The sequence below is a fragment of the Alligator sinensis genome, unplaced genomic scaffold (assembly GCF_000455745.1).
Source record: "Alligator sinensis unplaced genomic scaffold, ASM45574v1 scaffold1329_1, whole genome shotgun sequence".
NCBI lineage: Eukaryota > Metazoa > Chordata > Crocodylia > Alligatoridae > Alligator > Alligator sinensis.
Genome location: NW_005842460.1, coordinates 771,249 through 791,327, shown reverse-complemented (window position 1 = coordinate 791,327; position 20,079 = coordinate 771,249). Strand labels below are relative to the sequence as shown.

Here is a 20,079-nt window from a genome sequence, read left to right as displayed (position 1 = left end):
GAGTGACACGGTTATCTAGCCCTTTCCCTCGCACATACACTGGCTCCCACCCCTGCCTTAAAAGACACGTCACTCAGAGCAGCAGGACTGTGAATGGTCCTTCCGGACTTTTTTTCTCATAACCAAACAGCGTTTTTCAAACCAAACCAAACATGTGCGAAGTAACAGGCACAAGGGCAAAAGCCAGGTTGGTGCATGAGGAGCTGCTGCAGACCTGCAGCACCGTTTCGTTTCTGCATGGCCAACGGTCGGCCTGTCAGGAAAGGCGGTTGGTTTTACTTGAGAGTTTAATAGCACCCTGCTATTAATCGTGTGATGTTCTCTAGCCCTTGCCCTTGAGCGCTACCTACAATTATCTACCTCTAATTATCTACCTCAGGCTACACTCTGAGCCAGCCCTACTGCTGAGGATTTTTGAATTAAACCTAAACCAAATGACAGATGACTCCACCTGGTCCGGCACAATGAGCTGGCAGGGACAGCGATGGAGATCTAATGCGCCTTAGGCACGCGGGAGGAATAGCTGCAGAAGAGTTTTTAGGGTAGGACACACATATACTGGCAAACTAACTTTGTGGTTAAACCATTTTCAGCAGTTCCCAGAAAAAGGATGAGAGGGGAGCATTAACAGGCTTTCAGGCCCCTTTGAAATGCCTAATTCAAAGCCCTACTTCCCAACCGCTAAGGGCCCACAGACTGCATGTAGGGGGTTTTCTTCACCTGAGGTCAGGTTGGGAAATGGGCTGCGAGCCACAGAACTTCCCCTAAGCCATGCACCCGTTTGGTGGGAATGTCCCGGCTCTCCAGACCCAGATGCAAACCAGCAGCCAGAGGCAAAAGGCTCTAGTGCTCCAGATGCAGCTGCAATCATCCACTCCTCCCCAGTGGAGCCGCTACACAGCTAGAAACCTGTGCTCAATCAAGGGCATCTGAGTTGACAGGTGGGGATAATTACCACACCCTCCCCAGTGTCATAAATCTCCTATAAAGACAAGGCCAATACACAAAACCAAAGCCATACTCCTGAGCTGAGAAAGGGTACCTACCTTGAGCTTGTGGGATGTAAGGAGCCAGCAGCTTCGCTCTTTTCTTCTCATATCCCTTCTGCGTGATGTCCCCTAAAATCAAAACCAGGAAAGTCAAATGTTACTTTGTCCTTGAGTTTTCTGTTGCAATATGTGAGCCGCGTGGCCTGACACAATCACGGGTTTGGGAGAGGTCAGCATCTGTGTAGTCAGAATCATTCACAAGGGTCAAGCGCTTGCCAGGACATTTTAGCCTTCTTGTTTTTTCATCAAAGTGAAAGATGGAACCAGACACCTCCGCCAGCCTGGGAACACCCCCTTCTGCGTCGCTCCCACCGCTTCCCTCCGGAGCAACGTGCCGCTTGAAGCAGAGCAGGTGTCTTAGTAGACTATCACCCCAGCACCAACTGTTTCAAAGGAGAAGCAGCTAGCCCCGCCATCCCACTCAGACACGCAGCCGACTCCACAGCCACCACCCAGCCGGCCAGACACCAACATCACGGTACAACCCCCAGTACTACAGGGACACGAGCAAGTAAGGAGCTTGGGCCTAATGAAGAAAGCAAACCAAGACCGGACACAAACCCTAAACAGCCAGCTCCTGATTTTCATGGGTCTGCTCCAGGAATAAATAGTCCACCCTGATTTCGAGTAAACTTGGGCAGAGCCAGCAGAGGGGACTGAGCTGCCAGCAAGAGCGAACAGACCCATTCGGACGACTGCCCAGCAAGCACTCAGTGTGGATGGCAGCAGCTCGGTCCTTATAGCTCTGGGTGCAAACTCTTTAATTGCGTCTGCCTTCACATCCCCTGTGGTTCACATCAGGATGACGGACGCCTGCCTCTCGGGGGTCCTGTGCAGAGTGTATGCTTGGAAGCCCGCAGAAGGGAAACACCAGGGAGCACAAAGTATTAGTAAACTTTTTTTTCCCAAGACCCCACCAGAAGTCCCACCTATGCTGCCTTTTGCTTAACTTTCTCGCATTTCATCTGAACTGCAGGAAAGGAACTAAAACCCTGAAGGGTTTAAAAGAGAAAGCACTGAATCATTTCAAGGCTTTGCAGCTCGGCATGCATTCAAAACCTCATCGCTCTGGGGATCAAAAGGTAGGAAGTGACCCACTACACAGTTGTGAGGAAGAGCAGAATTCACGAGCACTACGGAGTCTGGCTACCACTATGGATGCACTGGTACCACGTGGAGAAGCCATCCACCTGGTTGGGCATTTTCTTTTTTACAGGGACATGATTCTGCAAAGTAACGGGGGGTCAGTCCCTAGCAACAAGGCTAGGATAGTTCAGCTTGATGCACTAAAAGCTTCCCCAGCACTCTTCCATCAACATCCCTCAGCCCTGATGTCGAGTGCCAGAGGTCTTTCTGCAAGGCTCATTCTACCCCTGCCCTCTCTGTGGCAATGACTGCCAAAGAGGCCAACCCGTGCCACTTGGGAGGATGGTTTTGTAGTACAAGCACATGGCCTTTGGGAAGTGAAATGCGATGCCTTCCTTAACACCGAATGCTCAAATCCCAACACCAGGTGACAAACACTAGACTAATACCCTCTAGTGGGGAGTGATGCAAACACATGCAGGCAGAAAATTCACTCAACTCCTGCCTTCTACAGGGTTTGAGCCAGACCCAAACAAGTCCGAACAAATCTAGCAACGGAAAAGTTAAACATCGGTGAAGCACCAAAATGCAACCCACGGGACAAGCGTACAAGAAAGATCGCAATTTGCAGCTGGTTAAATTAACCCAGCTCATGGGAAAGGTATGTTGTTAATGCAACAGAAGTGCACCTTCAAAACCAGCAGCAGAGACCATTATGTGTTGCCTCGCATCCACTTACAAGATGCCGCTCTGCTGGAAGCAGTGGAACAGTAACAACCGCACTGACTGGGAAAACCCACAGTGCAATCCTTTCACAACTTCATTTTCAGAGGCAGCTTTTGCCTGATTGTGAAAAATCCTGCCCGGGAACATCTGGGGAGCAGACAGAAGGAAGAGGCTGCTGTTCCTGTTCTGCCCAACCCTCCTTGGCAAAGAGGAGCAGGAAGTTCTTCCCTGCAAGCCACCCCCCTTTGCCTTTGTTTGCAACTCGGTCTTTGGTAATGAGGAGTTTCTCTGTGCCTAGGCACAGACATGCGGGGAGGTTAAATCAGGTTCAAAATGGCCACCTGATTTAAACATAGCTCGTCCTGGTGCCAAGCCGGTGCTTGCAGACCCGGTCTCCAGTGCCCAGAAATCAATCTAAACCCGTACAGAAGTTCCATGCACACAAACTGGTCTAAAAATTGCAGAAACCAGTTTAGATAAACCTGGATAAATGCAGAATAACACTTACTCCATTTAGGTCAAACTGGTGCATGGAATTTCTGTACACTTTCCCTGTGCAGCCCTGGGGCTGGGAACAGCCAGTCACCAGTCCCGGGCCCAGCCCGGGGCTGCACTTTTCACCCTCCCCTCCCCATGCACCCAGGTATTTTTTGCCCCCTCACCCCCAACCCACAAGCTATTCCAGGTGCAGCTGCTTTTATCACTGTGCACCCCTGCCAGAGCCAAGCAAACAAGTCTCGGTGGGTAGAGGCAGGAGGAATAAGGGTGTAGGTTCACTGGGGGGAAGGGGTAAAAATTGCCCCTGGTCCCTCCAGGCTCCCCTGCAAGCCCCCCCTTAAAGGTTCCTATTTAACAAAATCCAAGACACTGAAATAGGGACGAGAGACTCCATTTATCCTGCAATTTGGAAGTGCTATTGGTCTCCAAGCAGAGTAACACACGATCAGTCAATGCTTCGGCAGATGAGGTGAAATGCAGTCTCAGTCTTTTTCTCTCCTTGTGTCTTCCTAGATCAAAGGCCACGGTGCTTACTCCAAATCAGGCGAGACCCTGTGGGGGGGACTTTCTAAGGAGGATTGCCCCAAGTAAAGCCTCACCCCTGTATCACCCAGATCTGACAGTTCTGCCCAAGACCCAGCTCCACCTGGCTCAGAGTTACGGGCACTTCTCCTTGTCCTTCCTGCACGGTGGGGTGTCCACACTTTGCCTGGCCACAGGCCATGTTGCCAACTTGCCAAGAGGGCAGAGGGCGACACTTTAACTGTATGACAGGAAGCAGAACGGAAACCACACCTAAGTACTAAACCTGAAGACATCTCCCCCCCCGGATTGCAGTGGAAGCACCGGGATGGGGAAGGGCCGGCTGGAACCAGGAGTCTCCACAGCCCCGACTTCTGGATCAGAAATGGGCAGTAATAGCTGGGGGCTGCCGTGCAGAATTGAGCGGTTTCACCTCGCTCCGCATTACGGCCCTTCTGCATTGAGCTGCAGGACGTGCTTTTATTTTTGTTTTAAAACCAACCCGTATTCAGTATCAGTAAATGCATAAACATTACTGACACTTTCTGAACTGGCTGATGCTTCCTGGAGATGGGAGGGGAAGGCAGCAGAAAGGCACTCGAGTGCTCTTGCGGTTTTCTGCAATACTATGGAAAGATTCGAGTAACACTGTGGCCTCCTTTCAGGAGTAACCCTGCTAGACCCGGTGCAGTGCAGCGAGAGGGTCAGTAAACATGGGTGAAAGTTAAACATCTCAGGAGTGAATTAAACTGCTGCAGACTTATTAGCTGGAATTGAATACATTTAGACTTTACAAAAACGTTAACACTAGGTCTCTCATTTTTTATTTTTCTTTAAAAAAAAAACACCCTTTTGTATGCTGAACTTGAGCTAACAGGAATTAATTCACTGCCTTAAAACAGCAAAGACAACAATGGGACACTGGATATTTTACAAAACCAAAAATAGAAAACTCCCGCATTCCCATGCGTATGTCATCACAAGGGTGACGCCAACAAATAAAACCTCATTAAACTTTGCAGCTCTCAAACATGGCGAAAGTCTTTTAAAGACTCTTAACAAATTTGTAAACAACTTAAATTTCAAGCGAGAAATTAGAAGTAGTGGAGTGATACCGAGGTGCTACGCTGCTACGCATCCCGTCACAACCAGATGTGTTTGTAGCGGACTCCTGGGGTGACCAGCACTACAGCCTGACAAAGTTCATTTAGAAAGTACTTTAATTCCCAGGTAAATGCAGCCCCACCCACCGCACACACAAAGTAACCAGCGGCTGCTCTGTGGGTGTATAGCAGGGGTCAGCAACCGCCGTGCATGGCACACAAGGCCATTGTGCTTGGCACACCACCGCCAGCCCGGGCTCCACACAGCTGGGAACCACGGAGCCCAGGCTGCTCCCAGCAGGCGGCAGGGAGGCTGCAAGCAGACCAGGCCCCGTGGGCCGGCTGCAGCCGGGAGGCTGCAAACAGCTCCAGCACCTTCCAAGGTAGACACTAGTTTTTTTGGCACTCCGGCCAAAAAACGTTGCCTACCCCTGGTGTATAGCAACACCAGGCAAGAGTTTAGGACAGGTGGTGAAGAAGAAACATGTATCCAAATGTAGCCAAAAAGACCATTTAGGGAAGTGAATGAATCAACTCAAACAAGACTGGGCAAGACACCTGGCAAAATGCCCTTTAGAGAGAGACGGAGAGAAAGTAAGCAGGTGACAGATCCCACAGGGTCTGTAAAGCAGATGGTGACGTAGGTGCCACTTTCAATAGGGAACCCCCGGAAGAGCTGGGCCTCAACAGACATTACCAAGGCTCGGTTCAAGGGCCTCCGATATACAGCACAGTAGACATTAACCTACAGTGGTCTTAAATCTTTCCTCACCTCTTCTGCGATCTATCTGAGATCTGCATCTACTGAGATAAAACCAAAAATACATCCATACAATGAAAAAATGTGTTCTTTCCCTCTGGTCCCCGTTCTGCCAATCCACAGGAAATGGAAACAGTTGGATCTGAACATAAATAAGGATTTCCTCACAAAATGTCATAAATGATGGCAACAGGAAGGGAGCAAGACAATAAGACTGCAATCTCAAGAGCTGTCCGCTTCTATCATACAGAGCCGGTAAGTTGTGAAAAGGGGGCTGAAAAGAACATTGGTTTTACAACATTAAGTCCTTCCAAGGGATCTAAAGCAGAGTTTCTCAACCTGTGGGTCACAAGAATATATGAAAGAGTCACGAACAAACTTTAAAAATGGATCAACAAACTTCAGAAATGGATTCTTCTTTAAAGGAGAAAAGCATGGGAAACTGTGACTTTTCCCTCGGAGACTGGCAGAGCTCCACTGGGGACTGGGGGGTCGCGGATCAAGAGGGAGGGGCACTGGGTCGGGACCGGCCATCGAGGTTTACAAATGGGTCCTGGTACAAAACAGGTTGAGAACCGCCCATCTAAAGAACAGGGATTTAGCAGTCCCATCCCGTCTCCTGCCTGCACAAAAGCAGGGGGGAGAGGTATAGAGGGAAGAATTGCAAAGAAAGTACCAATATTTGGCTTTAAAAACGATGCTGACATTTATTCATTCCTAGAAAAGAAGTTACAAATGATCAGCCTTAGTGCTGAGGCATCTGTTTGGCCTTCCTCCCAGCACGACTTACTTAGCTGTGCTCTGTATTTGTACTGCATGCTAGCCACGGCCTTGCCTCCTCCGTGTGCTCCAAAACAGCATGCCCCTTATGAGAAAGTCCTTCCTTCTCAGGACAAAGAAAAACCAATGGTTACAAATCTGTTACTGCACTTTGTCTGCCTCCAGTCAAGGCTCTTACATGCAGCTACAGGACCAGCACGCACAGTGGCTTTCCTAGTCCTTTTTGTGATATCTCACCACTGGCTTGATCCAAAAGCCACCAAGGCCGATAGAAAGATACCGTTTGCACGCGCACAAGACCTGTCTCCTCTGCAGCTTCTTTCGGTATTTCTCCCTCTCATCCAATGCCCACTCCTTCACACCTGTGCTGACTGGCCCTTTCTTGCACACCCATTTGTTCCCCCAGCCTTTGCTGCAGTTTCTTACCAGGATAAAATCTCTACTTTCCAAGACAAAAGAAGTCCTGAAAAACATTAAGAGCTCCCATGGATCCCATGGGATGCAGACTGCTCACCCCGATCTACTAAAATGCTTATCCACCTAGTTAAAACATATGACATTTGACTTCAGTGCTCAAACAAGAGTTGAGCACTGAAGTCAAAAAGACTTTGCTCCTGGAAAAAAGGAAAAAATAACCCATAAAGATGGAAGAAAAGCTGCAGGTGACTTGTGGGTTTGTGGCTCTGGAGCCGACGGCGATTTAGATGCATTTTGAAGTTACAATTTACTGAGAAAAGCCACTGGAGTCTAGGTGCGCTTTCAAAGGCTGCTCTGCGAGTTCTTCGTTTTGGTTTGGTGTAAGTCCATCACTTCACATCCAACAGTGAACCCACAAAAATAAATGCTGTGCTACCTCTGAAGCAAGAGGTAACACTATTATCAGCGCAGTGCCGACATCACAGACGCTGATAGTGCGATTATCGCTTTTGGCACAAGAGGCTACATCAATTTGAAATATAGTGGAAATAAAACCAGCTTCAGAATGGTCTGGCATTTGGGAAAGGTCTAAGGGGAGTTTACTTCTCAAGTGGCGGAAAGCAAAAAAGCGTGAAAAAATATTTGCAAGGGTTAAATGGGTATCAACACCCACCCTTTGACAGACACCCCAGGGCTGGGACAACACTCCTAGCATGCCATGCCAACAGTCCCTTTCTGAACTGAAAACTGAAAGGAAAATAGCTATGAAACACCCAGCATAATTGTAAGTGTTATTTCTTAGATGTCAGAGGACATTTAGCTAGGACAGCGTAATAGCTGAAACACATTTTCTTTCATTTATAAATAGATCCTTAAGGACTTTTTGGAAAAGAAACAGCTTTGGAAATTCCCTTTTTATGTGATTCTTTCCAATTGAGAGAAAAATAGTATTGACCTTCATTATACAAATCCAATCTTCATTATCTGACTCAATTTAGGGCACAGTAGGGAAGGGCTGTGATAAATATAGGCCAAATTCCGCCTTGGAGTAAAGATGTAGTTGCATGAACTGACGCCCGGGTGGGAGCTGGTCCAACAAGTCGCAAGCGATTAGCCTAAATGTTACAGCAGCACCAACATCCCGAGAACACAGGAGCCTGCAACTTCAGGGCTCCCACCAGCCTGCGGCCCAAGGGCTGCTCTTTAGTGATCACGGGCAAATGATCTAGTCTAAGCCACGAGGCTCAAACAGTGCAAGGTGGTAACACCAGCTAATCCTGCCATGCTCAGACAATGCTCCTCTTTCACCGGCCTTGCTCCCTTCCCCCCCATGGAATCAGAGCACTGAATCATTTACTGTCTAACAAGACCATAATTACTACAATGGAGAAATTAAGGAAAATGATCACGTAGGATGTAGCATCTCCCTGACAAAGACTCCAAACACTTCAATGCATCAAGCAAAATAGTCACACTTCCAATGGGTTTGCCTGCGTTTCAGAAACGTAAAATTAAAGTGATTATTTCTGGAACTGATGTGATATATTCCCATCGATGCTTCTGTCCGAGGTGCCCATCAATCCAAGACGGTGGATCAACTGCTACCCTCTAACAGTAAAATCTGTAACTGGTTTGCCCCAAAAACAAGGACATCATTCATGCTTCAGCAATTGGTGTTAATACACCACTTCGATAGCATCTCAGGGCCCTCCCTTGTTCATACGTTACCTCGACATGCTGCAGCTCCCGTCCTCCCCTACCGAGAACACTAGCTAGCTCTTGCAGAACAAGATATCGGTGAGGCTCTACCACCTCTCCTGCAACCTTGTTCTACAGTCTGGTAACAACCCTTCGTTTTTCACAAGTGATATACAGAATAAAGTCTAGCTTTGTTGCGCTTGGAGCCTGGGTTTTCTGCCCTTGATAGGAAAAAGATAACACGCCAGAGGAAGTGCTGCCCAGGCATTCCCAGCCACGACTGAACTAGGAGCGCTCGGGTGCAGCAGAACGTGTTAGCTGACGCACGCGAGCGAGCAGTCTGGTACGGAGAAGGCATGATCCCCTGCACACAAACTAGGCTGGTTGAATTCAGGCCTGAGGGGGAGTTGAGGTTTCAATTCAACCAGTTCAGCACAAACTCAAGGCAGTGTACATTGTCTGCACTTGATTTTCAGGCACGTTAACACGTTCGAGCACCAACCTTTCATCCTAGAAAAGGCCCTCGGGACCACGCGTGATCCCTGGAGGTAAAGCAAAGGCTAAAAACCTCACACTTGGGACTCTTCATCACTTTCTGCAATTAAAACGGCAGCCTTGCCCTTCTGCGTGTTAGAAATTCTTATCTTTCAGATTAAAAAACAGTCCTGACTTGCCTCTGTTACCTGCATGACTTTAGCTACGATGGCTCAAAACTGAAGCCTGCACTGCACTTCTCAGAGCCCCCAGCCAAGGGCAGAGGGGACCAGCTTCAGGCTCCATCAGCAGTGAGTGTAACCGAGCGGAGGGTCTGCGCTGGCGCTCTGGGGGTGCGTGCACAGCAAGCTTCCTCAGCCGGGCAGTGGAGCCCCCAGCCTGCTCCGCAGGGGCTGCCTCATGGGCCGGAAGCAGCATGGCCACATCTGTGCAGCACTCCAACCAGCTACCTGTGCTGCTGGGCAGCACTTTCTAACACCATGTGCTCCGGCTAACCCAATCTGCCAGCACCGTGTGAGGTTGTTCAATGTACCTGTAACTCCAGTACAGGTTGGCTGTGTCTACAACAGCAAAACTATGTCTGAAACAAGTCCAGACAGTTCCCAAACTGTTAAAGGCCCAGTGTTCATGCAGCTTCCCTCCCCTTTTTACCGGCAGAACTGCATATCAGATTTCAGCTCTGCTGTTGCCACAAAGATCCTCAGCCCTTTTGCTGGAGGACTCTCTCTAGAGAAAAGTCTCCAAACACTTTTGAAAAAGTCTGGTTCTGCATGTATGCAACCTAAAAACAAAGGGAAGCTTTGCAGCTTCCTTTTAAAGGAATCAACTGTTCACACTGGCAAAAACCCTGCAGGAACTGAACTGACAGCTCCAGAGAGTGCCTAAATGAGCAGGCCGTTTGTTCTACATACACACACTGAGTATGTAGTCGCTGCTTTTAACTTGTGGTTGAAACACAATCCACGACTGTAGAGAAGCGACTAAAACTGGACAACGAGCATGAGGACTTTAAAGTCAGAAAAGAAAGACACGTTCAAATGAAGCATTTCCTAGCAACTCTGGAAAAGGCATGCTAAGAGCATTCAGGCAGCTTAAGCTTTAATCTTTAATTTATCCAAAATAATCATGAAGAGATTAAAATAATTCCTGCATCCATATTTTGAACGTGTACAAAAGTGTGTGTAGGGCAGGCGGCATGCAAGGAAACTGAAGCCAACTGTACAAGTTCCTCCCCCCCAAAAAATGTTGGAGGTATCATTGCAAAAAAGCTTCCTTACGAATCCTGCAGTTTGGATGATGCTTTGAGAACTCCTGCACCCAATATTAGAGCAACACGGATATCAGTCTCTTGCGGCAGGAAAACCTGATTCCATGACTCATGGAATGGAGGAATTTACAGCACACGGGAAGTGAGCAAGGATTTCAGCTCAAAATGTTTCCAAGGAAACTCTCTCAGTGAGTAAGACTCCCATCACCTAGCTAACACAAACGCCAAAAGAAATGAGACAGGTGCCAAGTGTCTCAGCCACCTCACTTGCACTGTAGATTGAAGGCTTGCTGAGAAACCAGCACAAACTTGTGCCCCCAATACCATTCTTGGCTGCAGCTCTAGTATTTTTTGCTGTGAAAGTCGCAGGACAGACATGACACCGCTCCAGATTCAGGGGCATGGACACACATTCAGAATAAAAGTGTGCTGGCGGCAGCAGTCCCTCAGTACAAGGGTGACAGCCTTCCCGTAGACAGGGAAGTCATCGGTGAGTCTGGAGAGGACTGAGGCCAATGCAAAATCTGCATGTTCAACCACATACACAGCGCACAGTTCCAGGAGGAAGGAGTGGATCCTGGTGACGTCAGGTCCCAGCTCTTCCCTTTTATCTCTTGCACCCATTCACCTCCATAATAAGGGAGTAGGGGAGATGTTTCAGGAGGTAGGTGTTGGGCAACCTGTCCTGTCCTGTCTAACACAGCTGGTGCCACATAAATTGCTGGTGGTGCTTGTGTACACGAGAACGCTGGCATTAGTTCTTCTGTCCATCCAAGGGACATGGAGGGTTTTCGGCATGCACACTGAAAAGGCATTTTCTACCTTTACGTTTGTTTTACAACACTGTTCCAAAACCTGGAAAGAAGAACATTTGCAGCCTTGAGAAGACAAGAACTTCTCAGGTTAAGTGAGGATGCAGTCACGGCAGATTCTGACATAGCAGCAGAGGGGGAATGCATGGCTCTTAGCTGCGGTGGGCAAGTCAAGTCGTGAGCTTAACAAAGAGGTGTGGCTACGGATTTAGAAAGCTAAGAAATGTTACACAGCTTTGTGTTTGGGAAAACCCAGCTGCCATTTCTGGGAGGCAAGAGCACTCCCAGCTTGTAGCACTACCCAGCTACACACCCACCGTATGAAGCACTGCTTGAGCTAGGGGAAGGGATTTGCTTTTCCAAGAAGAGAGAGAAATCAGAAAGCAAAGCAGTCACACAAAGCTTCTGGCTCATTGGCCTCCTGACTGCACAGGAGATCTGGACAATCACTAGCTGTAGGACCCTCCTTCCCTCTGCTCAGACCACACCGAAGCATGTCACCCCTTGCTAACTACTTAACGCAGTAAAGCAGAGGTAGTAGCTTTGGAAATCCAAGGGTCTGCCACTCGCATGGCTGGGCCACTGTTCGTGCAAGGGTGGAAGAGGAGGGCTGGAAAACTATAGCTCAAAAAGGGGAAAGACAACCCCAAAACAACGGAGCTTGACACGCTAGGACGGAAATGGGCGTTCCCCTTATCAATAGCAATAAGGCTTCCTCCCATCCTATCAGCACTCAGAATGGCTACTATGACTGGAGGGGCTCCTTTCTCCCGTTTCCTTCTGTAGAGGAAATAGAAGCAAGACCCAGCACTAGTCAACACCCTGCTCAACACCCAGCTGAACATTTAACCCCTTGCAGCAAAAAGCACACAAGCAGCGAATCTCCCACCAGTATTAGGAGTTAAGCTCCAGGCCCTCCTGCAAATGCTGCCAGCATGAGAAGGCAGACACGAACAGATTTCTCTCTCTACAGATTTCTCAGGTACAGAAGAGCAGCGCAGTCGAACACCGTGCAACAGGTGACAGTGCTCCAGCAGGGATGCCTTACAGAACTCGAAACGACTGCAGTATTCATAAAGGGGAAAAAGCTATTATAACCCACAGCAGGCTCTGCCCAGTATGATCCACTGGAGCCAAGAGGTAAGTTGCTAGATGAAAGCAGTGGCACCAAAAAGGCAAAGGCATCAATCAAGGCAAACCTTAAGGGAAAAAAAATAAACCCAAAAAAACCAAAACCAGGGTGGGGGAGAGGATTTTCCTTTGCCCTCAAGTAACTCAAGGGATGAAGTGGCAGATAAACTTCTTCCCAAACAGTGCAGTCGAAGTCATCACCCTACAGTCATGGACAAGGGCGCAAGAAAAGAAGCTGGCTACTTGAAAGCAGAAACAACATTTTTAAACCCCCAGCATTCAGAGAGCTGGAAAACGGGATGAGACCAAGCACAAGAGCACTTGAACATTAAACGGTATAATTGTCATAGCATAATTATAGCATTTTGAAGTGCAGTAACCAGATTAGGGGCTGGTCACATCTGCCCTAAATTACTCTGCAGCACTGGCAAGTCAGCTCAGGAATTCCTACCAAATCCCACCATTAATCTGGAGGAAAGGGAGAGAGCAGGATCAGTGACCAACTCCTGGAAAGCCCTCTTAAGTTTTTCTTTGCTTCTAATTTCTTTTAAGGAGTGCCAGTTGGCAGTGCGAACAAATGTCTGCGCTCCCTGCTCATCCATCTTTTGCGGAGCCCAGTCCCCAGCAGACACTATTCACAAGTGCTCTTCCCCCGGGGGCAGGCGGAGATTTTCACAGAACGGTCCCCTGGCAGCTAAACACAGACCAGGACAACACAGGGACAGTCACTCTCTAAGTAGGAGAGGCACAATCTTCCAGATGTCCCTTTATTTCCCCCTCGCTCCGGTTTCCACTGAACAAACAGATGGAGTTGACTAAAGAAAACAAATCTCCGGGTAAACACATAAAAGGCAAAGCCCTGGCCTAACCCACTTGCTAAGTTCAGCTCCCAGCAACACTTGCACAGACAATTTTGACTGTTCCTTTTTGAGGTTTCGCACACCTATCGATCTGCTCACTCCAGCCAAAGAAGAAATGGCTTAATAGCAACTTGGGCTTCTTTAGGCTCCTTTGAAAGCCACTTACCTACAGTTTGTATCCAAATGAACACACTCTTAAAATATCAGTATTTCTCCTTGCTTTTTACACCTCCCCGCCCCACTACCCCCTCGGTCTCTGTGCCTTTGAGACAAAAATGCACATTCCCAGCTCATTTCACATACCTACAAGACCAGGGATAATGCTGTGGACAGAGGGTGAGTCCCAGCACCAGGAATGCTACACTTTGCAAGCAATGAGTCCCTGCAGCGTGTGAAGGAGGCAACACAGCACATGACTGCCCTTGGCCAAGATTCCTGCAATAATCTCCAGATCTGCCAGTGACACGTTTTGCAGCTCCCAGAAAACAGCTCCACACTTTCTGTCCACCACTGGCTATGCCCAGAATATCTTCTTAATTCAGCTTCCACACATCCTTGCTCTTTTTTATTGACAAGGCCCCTTACACTTGCTCTGTTCATGGGATTTCATTCATCTGACCTGCAGGGCCCAAAATGTGAGCAACGCTGCCCTTGACCCCGTCAAGTCAGAACGCAGCTTGGCTCCAGTCCAGCAAAGAGATCTGCCAGGTCCCTCCTTATACATCAGGATTCAGAAGTGGTGCTACAAGCTCTTCACAGCAAGGATCACAGTTACAACTCTGACCTGAAAATACCCCTCCCATTTTCAGCTACTAAAAGTGCAAAGCTGGATTTAACCAGAAAAGAAGCCCAAGTGCTCCAGACTCTCCACAACATGGTACGAGCATGAGAAGAGGATTTCAGGCCCCAGGGCTGAGCGCAGGCTCCGCTTTCAGCTGTTTACATCAGCAACCGCTGCTCCTTGAGGAATTTCACTGCTAAGGAAACCATGCTGGCATGCAACCAGCCGGGCTAAAATAACCCATTATTCTGTCAGCAGCAGTGTTCTTTACAAGAAAGATTATGAAAGGAAGGACTTCTGCTTGGGGTCTTTTCTGGCACGCTGGAGAGGAGTCAATGTCTCCATGTTTCAGAGGCACTTTGTTCAAATGCTGGTTGTCCAAATGTGGCAGGAGCCTTGTTTTGTGAAGGCCTTTAAGCTGCAAACTAAGATGGAGAAAATGGGCCAGGGACATTAGGAGTAAACACTGAAAGACCCATGCACAGATTAGTAATGTGGCTGCATGCTGTGGAGCTAGCACAGCCACTGAACAGCACCGCAGATTTTTCTAAGAAACCAGCTGCCTGAGCCTGGAATCCCATCTTCTGAGGGCATTCGTTACTCTTATTACCAGTGTCTTAACATGGGCACCAATCTGCCCTTTATCCCCTTCAGCAAGTTACAGGAAAGTGGACAAATTATTTTTAAAGGTCTTCCAGGCTGCTTGCTGCCTCCTGCCCTAAGCTTTGTCTTCACTGTTTCTCTAATCAGCAGGGATCCTGGTTTTCCGTTTCCCATGGAAAAACAGAGAAAATATGGATTTCTCCTTTCAGCAGAGAAACCCGCGGGATTCCTTGCTTTTGCAAAGAGCGCTGAAGGCTGGTTGAGCTCCAGCCTGCAAAAGCTGTTTGCAAACAGGGTAGGAAACCCCTAGCCCTGCCCTGGGGGGAAAGGAGAAGGGGGGAGCCTGAGACTCTGTCAGCCATGGCTCCACTCAGTTCAGCTTCACTCTTCACTCCTCACTCCTGGAGCCTGAGGTAAATGGGGCTTGCAGGGGGCTGAGGGCCCCTCTGGCAGGGCTGGGGGGGAGCCAGGAGCCAGCCCCAGCCCCGCCTGAGCAGGCAGCAGCAGTGGGGGAGCCAGGGGGCAGCGGTGGGGGAGCCAGCTCCTTCCTGCAGCTGCCTGCTGTTGGGGGCAGGCAGCTCCAGTCTTGGTTCCCTGGCCCCATAGCCCTGGCAGCTGGGGGCCCCTCTGGCAGGGGCTGTGGGTGGGGGCAAGAGGCACAAGTAGGGCAGGGGGGCTGTTGTAGGGGCAGCAAGGAGCACCAGCAAGGCTGGGGGAAGCATTGTGGGTGATTGAGGGGCACCAGCAGGGCTAGGGGTGGCTACAGGGGGCTTTTAATTTTAATAATGGATTTTGGGGTTTTTAATCAGAGAAAACCAGGATCCCCGCTAATCAGATCCATTGTTTCCTTCTCTGCTGAAATGACAGGTAACAATGACTACGATACAGACACTTCAGATCCTGTACAGTGTACTCAGCCCCGCACAGAAAGCCAGCAGTGCACAACCAGCCTCTGTTACTACTCATGATACTGACCCCTTGAAGGGTCTGAGTTGATGGGGACACTCCCATGTACTTCATCTCTCGACTCCAAACATCAACTCCTCCTAAGGAGGTCAACTTATCCCTGCTGGCTTCTCCAACACAGCTTTGTGGAATCACATGGTTGCTGGAACAGGTCTTTTTGCTAAAAAAATAGGCCATAAAAAAAAGAAAAGAGTTTGCAGCAGAATTAAAGCACAGAAACAAAGCAAAAAGACCTGACCGGGCTCAGGAAATGGGCGGACAAGAACCTGATGGTGTTTAACACCGAAAAATGCAAGGTTCTCCACCTTGGGAAGAAAAACCCGCAGCACGCTTATAGGCTCAGCAGTGCTACACTGACTAGCACTACGGACAAAAGGAACTTGGGGGTCAGGATTGACCACAAGATGAACACGAGCCTGCAATGCGATGCTGCAACTAGTAAAGCGACCAAAACACTGGCTTGCATCCATAGATGCTTCTCAAGCAAATCCCAGGATGTCATTCTCCCCTTGTACTCGGTCTTGGTGAGGCCGCAGCTGGAGTACTGCGTCCAGTTTTGGGTTTCACAATTCAAAAAGGATGTGGAGAAGCTTGAGAGAGTGCAGAGGAGAGCCACGTGCATGATCAGAGGTCAGGAAAGCAGACCTTATGACAAGAGGCTGAGAGCCATGGGACTCTTCAGCCTGGAAAAGCGCAGGCTCAGGGGTGATCTGGTGGCTGCCTACAAGTTTATCAGGGGTGTTCACCAGGATCTGCGGGAACGTTTGTTCACCAGAGCGCCCCAAGGGATGACAAGGTCGAACGGTCACAAACTCCTTGGTGACTGATTCAGGCTGGACATAGGGAAGAACTTCTTTACTGTCCGAGCCCCCAAGGCCTGGAATAGACTGCCGCCGGAGGTGGTTCAAGCGCCCACTTTGAACGCCTTCAAGACACATTTGGATGTTTATCTTGCCGGGATCCTATGACCCCAGCTGACTTCCTGCCCCTGGGGCAGGGGGCTGGACTCGATGATCTTCTGAGGTCCCTTCCAGCCCTAACGTCTATGAAATCTGTGAAATCTGTGACCACAACTTCTAATCCAATTAGACAAACCAAGACCTTTTTCTAAGAAACAGAGTTTACAGAACCGGGCAATAGTATCTGGTCCATGCCTACACTAGTGTTCTCTGCTAGCAAGTATCGAATCAGATTTTAAAAAAAGAAATTCCCAAACTCAATCCTGACACAGACAATGCAGAGCCATTAAAACCCACCTGACTTATGATCACCACGAGTCACAGCACTACAAACTGACACAAATCTTGGGTGCAAAAGTGAAATCACGCCAGTCGAGAAAACACATTTCCTGCATGACGCATCAACCCACTGAAACCTAATCTGAAATATTCCTTACTGACCCTGATAACGGCAACACCCACAGGAAGAAATGCAGGTACAACATCCATTGTGTCGTCACGAGGTGGGGAGCATTATTAGAAGCAGGTGGTTAGCCACGCAACTACAGAAGTGCAAGGGAACAAGGCCTTTGTGTGCGCCTGGCCCAGCGCCAGGGTCTGCTGGGCAGGTACCAAGGCACATTCCACAACCGCACAATAACACTAACAATCGCAGCAGAGGAAATGTTCTTGCCGTTACTCTGCATCTGCTCCAGAGGCAACAAGTTCTGCGCTCCCAGGGTATTTTTAGACAAAATGCTCTAAAGACTTGCTTCACTAAATCAGCTCCAACTGTGCCTACCTTAAGATATAAGCGGCACACCATTTTAATAAGAAAAATGAATGCTTCTCTGGTTTCATGGAAGGACCGACGCTGAATGCTTTACTCTAGCACAATCACAATAGCTATTTCTGTGCCTCCCACAGTAACGAGACCCTGGAGGATTAATTTTTTCCCCTCTTGACATGAGTAGGTCACCACTGTCATAAAGCCAGGACAAATGAGAGCAATTATCTTTTCTTATATTGACACCAAAGGCCCCCAAACCTGGATGTACCCTTCTTTGGCAATCCCTCATAGTAGAGGATGACCATCTTCCATGAAAACTGTTTTCATGGAAGACACCTGTGCATGATTTCTTTTATCATGGCTGCACATCAGCTTCCACACGGCTCTCGACAGAACAAGGCCTTGATCCAGTGGCAAGGAGACCAAGACGCTGGGGATCTCGTTCCACTGCAGCCTTCATCTGCTCCACGGCCATTGAAATGCCAACATCTTCTTCTACCTGCACCGCCATTGAGGGCTCGGAGACTCAGGCACAGGCAGGCTTATTCTAGTGGTGACCTGTACTCACCATGTCACAGCACCAAAGGATGTATGTGGCTTTTCGGGAGGGAAACCACTGCCATCTGCAGTCCTCCCCACATCCTGGTGGCGCTGCCGCTGCTTGGTCCGCACCTGCTCATCAGACAGCAAACCTCCCCTGAAGGTCATTCCACCGTTCGCCACCTGTGGACATGCTGGACAGCAGCACAGCTCTGCCCCACAGCCTCCTAAGGTGCATGCCCCACCTGGACACAAATTACTTTGATTCAAGTGCTCTATTTAACGAATTCCTCCAAGAAACACAATTATTACTTCTGCTATTGGGGGCTTTCCCTACTGTGGTCTGCTTAAAAATCTTTTAAGTTGCAACAGCTCCTTTTTGGGGATTTAAATGCACTGAATTCTTAAGTGCCTGCTTGCTGCTAGAGGGTACAACAGGTTAGGGAAGTCACAGTAAGGTTCTTTGAGAACGCAGAGTCAGCTGTTTGCCAAAAGGAGGAAAAAAGCAACAGAAAGAGACAAAAGCTCTTGAAAAATTACTCCCCCTTAGAGACAAGCTTAGCCTAATGGCTGAAACTTTGCAGAAGATTAATTAGCAGGATGGGAACATTTGCACGAGTACAACGATCCAAGATACAGAACCATGCGCATATTAAAACTGGTCACTAGAAATGCTTTAGCTGTTACCTTAATGATTTTTTGAAAGCAAAAACTTTTCAATCTTAAAATCTCACACAAGTCTATAAGACCAAATCTATATCCCGGTTTTTTTCGTCGGCCAAAAATGAAACAGACACACCTTTGGTAAGAGGTATTAATGGAGAAATCAGTGCTATTACTCCAATACCCCTTCCTTCTTTCCTGAAGCCCTAAAAGACAGCGAAGAATACAGAAGCTCAGTAAGACGACAACACTGCGGAGTGGAGACAAAGCATTGAAGGGAACAGTTTTTGTTTTGTGTGCAAAACACGAGGCTAAGAGTCTTGAGCAATCCAGAGAGCAGAAGGGCTGAAATCACTCATCTGAATCCTGGGCACTCCTCCCTTGAGGCTGTGATCTGATCTGCAAGGGACAATATTTAGATCAAGTGCTTTAACTTTCAGAATTGCACAGTTGGGAATTAGGTGGTGGGACACAGATCCTTCTGAGGCACCAAACACTGCCCATTATTTGGCGGGCAGGACACAACCCTCAAGGTCCAGGGATCCATTCCAGTGTGGCTCTCTCTATATACCGAAAAGAGATCCCACCTCTGCAAAAGCAAAGCAATCAGTATGATAAAAATTAAGACCTAGCAGGCCCAACAGAGACCCTGGGAAGATTCAAGCGGGGCAACTTCCAACAAAACTGCCTCCACCTCAGAAGACTGTGAAGTAGAGGTGTGCACAAAAGCAACGTTAAATGAAATTTTCCCATTAATTCTTCCATGTTGTCAGGAAGGGGGAAGCATTATCAATGGACCAAAAAGAAGATTCTGCATCTGTGGAGTTGTTGCATAAGAACAGCAAACACATATTGCTTTCCATGGCAAGCAGATTCCTAAACACGGGTGTCCTTTAAACAAGTTCTACTTGATTCAGATGTTTTTGCTGGGTTTCTTTCCCACCAAGCCCATAGGCACCTGATACAGTGAAAATAAACTCCCTCCGATTTATTTATAATGAAAAATATTCTACAAAGGATTATGCTTTGTTTTTCACCGAGTAAGTGAAACTCTTGTTACTAAATTTGGCACTAAGTTATCTTGTGACTCTTTAACAAAACAATAAAAAAAAGGTTTTCTATAGTGCATGAAGTGCAGCAACAGACACCCACCCGGGTGGAAACTAACGCCAGCTGGTGAACATGTATGGCCTCTGCCCCAGGCCCCAACACTGCCTGCACTTCCCCTTTTATTGTTCTCCTCTCAAATCGAGAAAGCCCCCATTCCTTAAGTCCCTGGTGATGCACGTTAATGCCTTAGAGCAGACGGGTTGCTCTCGTCAAGCTGAATGAAACGGGCACCTTTCTCAGAGTAAGGGTCTGAGTCCTAGCTTGGCATGACGCCTTCTTCTGACAGTTGCCTCCTGAAGGCAATGGCGCTGCTCGCAATAACAAGCATTTTATGATGATCAGATGGCAAGAATTTTCCCTCTCCAATTACTTCATGTATCTAAGCCTGTTTTAAAGGCCATTTATGTAAGCAGCTTTAACTCATGGTCTGGTTTGTCCTTCAGCTCCTCCATCTTTATTTAGGAAGAACAGGCATTCCCCCCCC

The 20,079-nt window shown here is 48.3% G+C and overlaps 1 protein-coding gene across 1 annotated transcript in view; it reads right to left on the bottom strand.

The window, feature by feature from the left end:
• The window catches only part of DIP2B (disco interacting protein 2 homolog B), a 104,323-nt gene that overhangs the window by 61,439 nt on the left and 22,805 nt on the right, over positions 1-20,079 (bottom strand). The window contains exon 2 of the mRNA XM_025212435.1: positions 1,047-1,118. Within this exon, the coding sequence (XP_025068220.1) occupies positions 1,047-1,118 (72 nt within the window). The remainder of the gene's footprint in view (positions 1-1,046; positions 1,119-20,079) is intronic.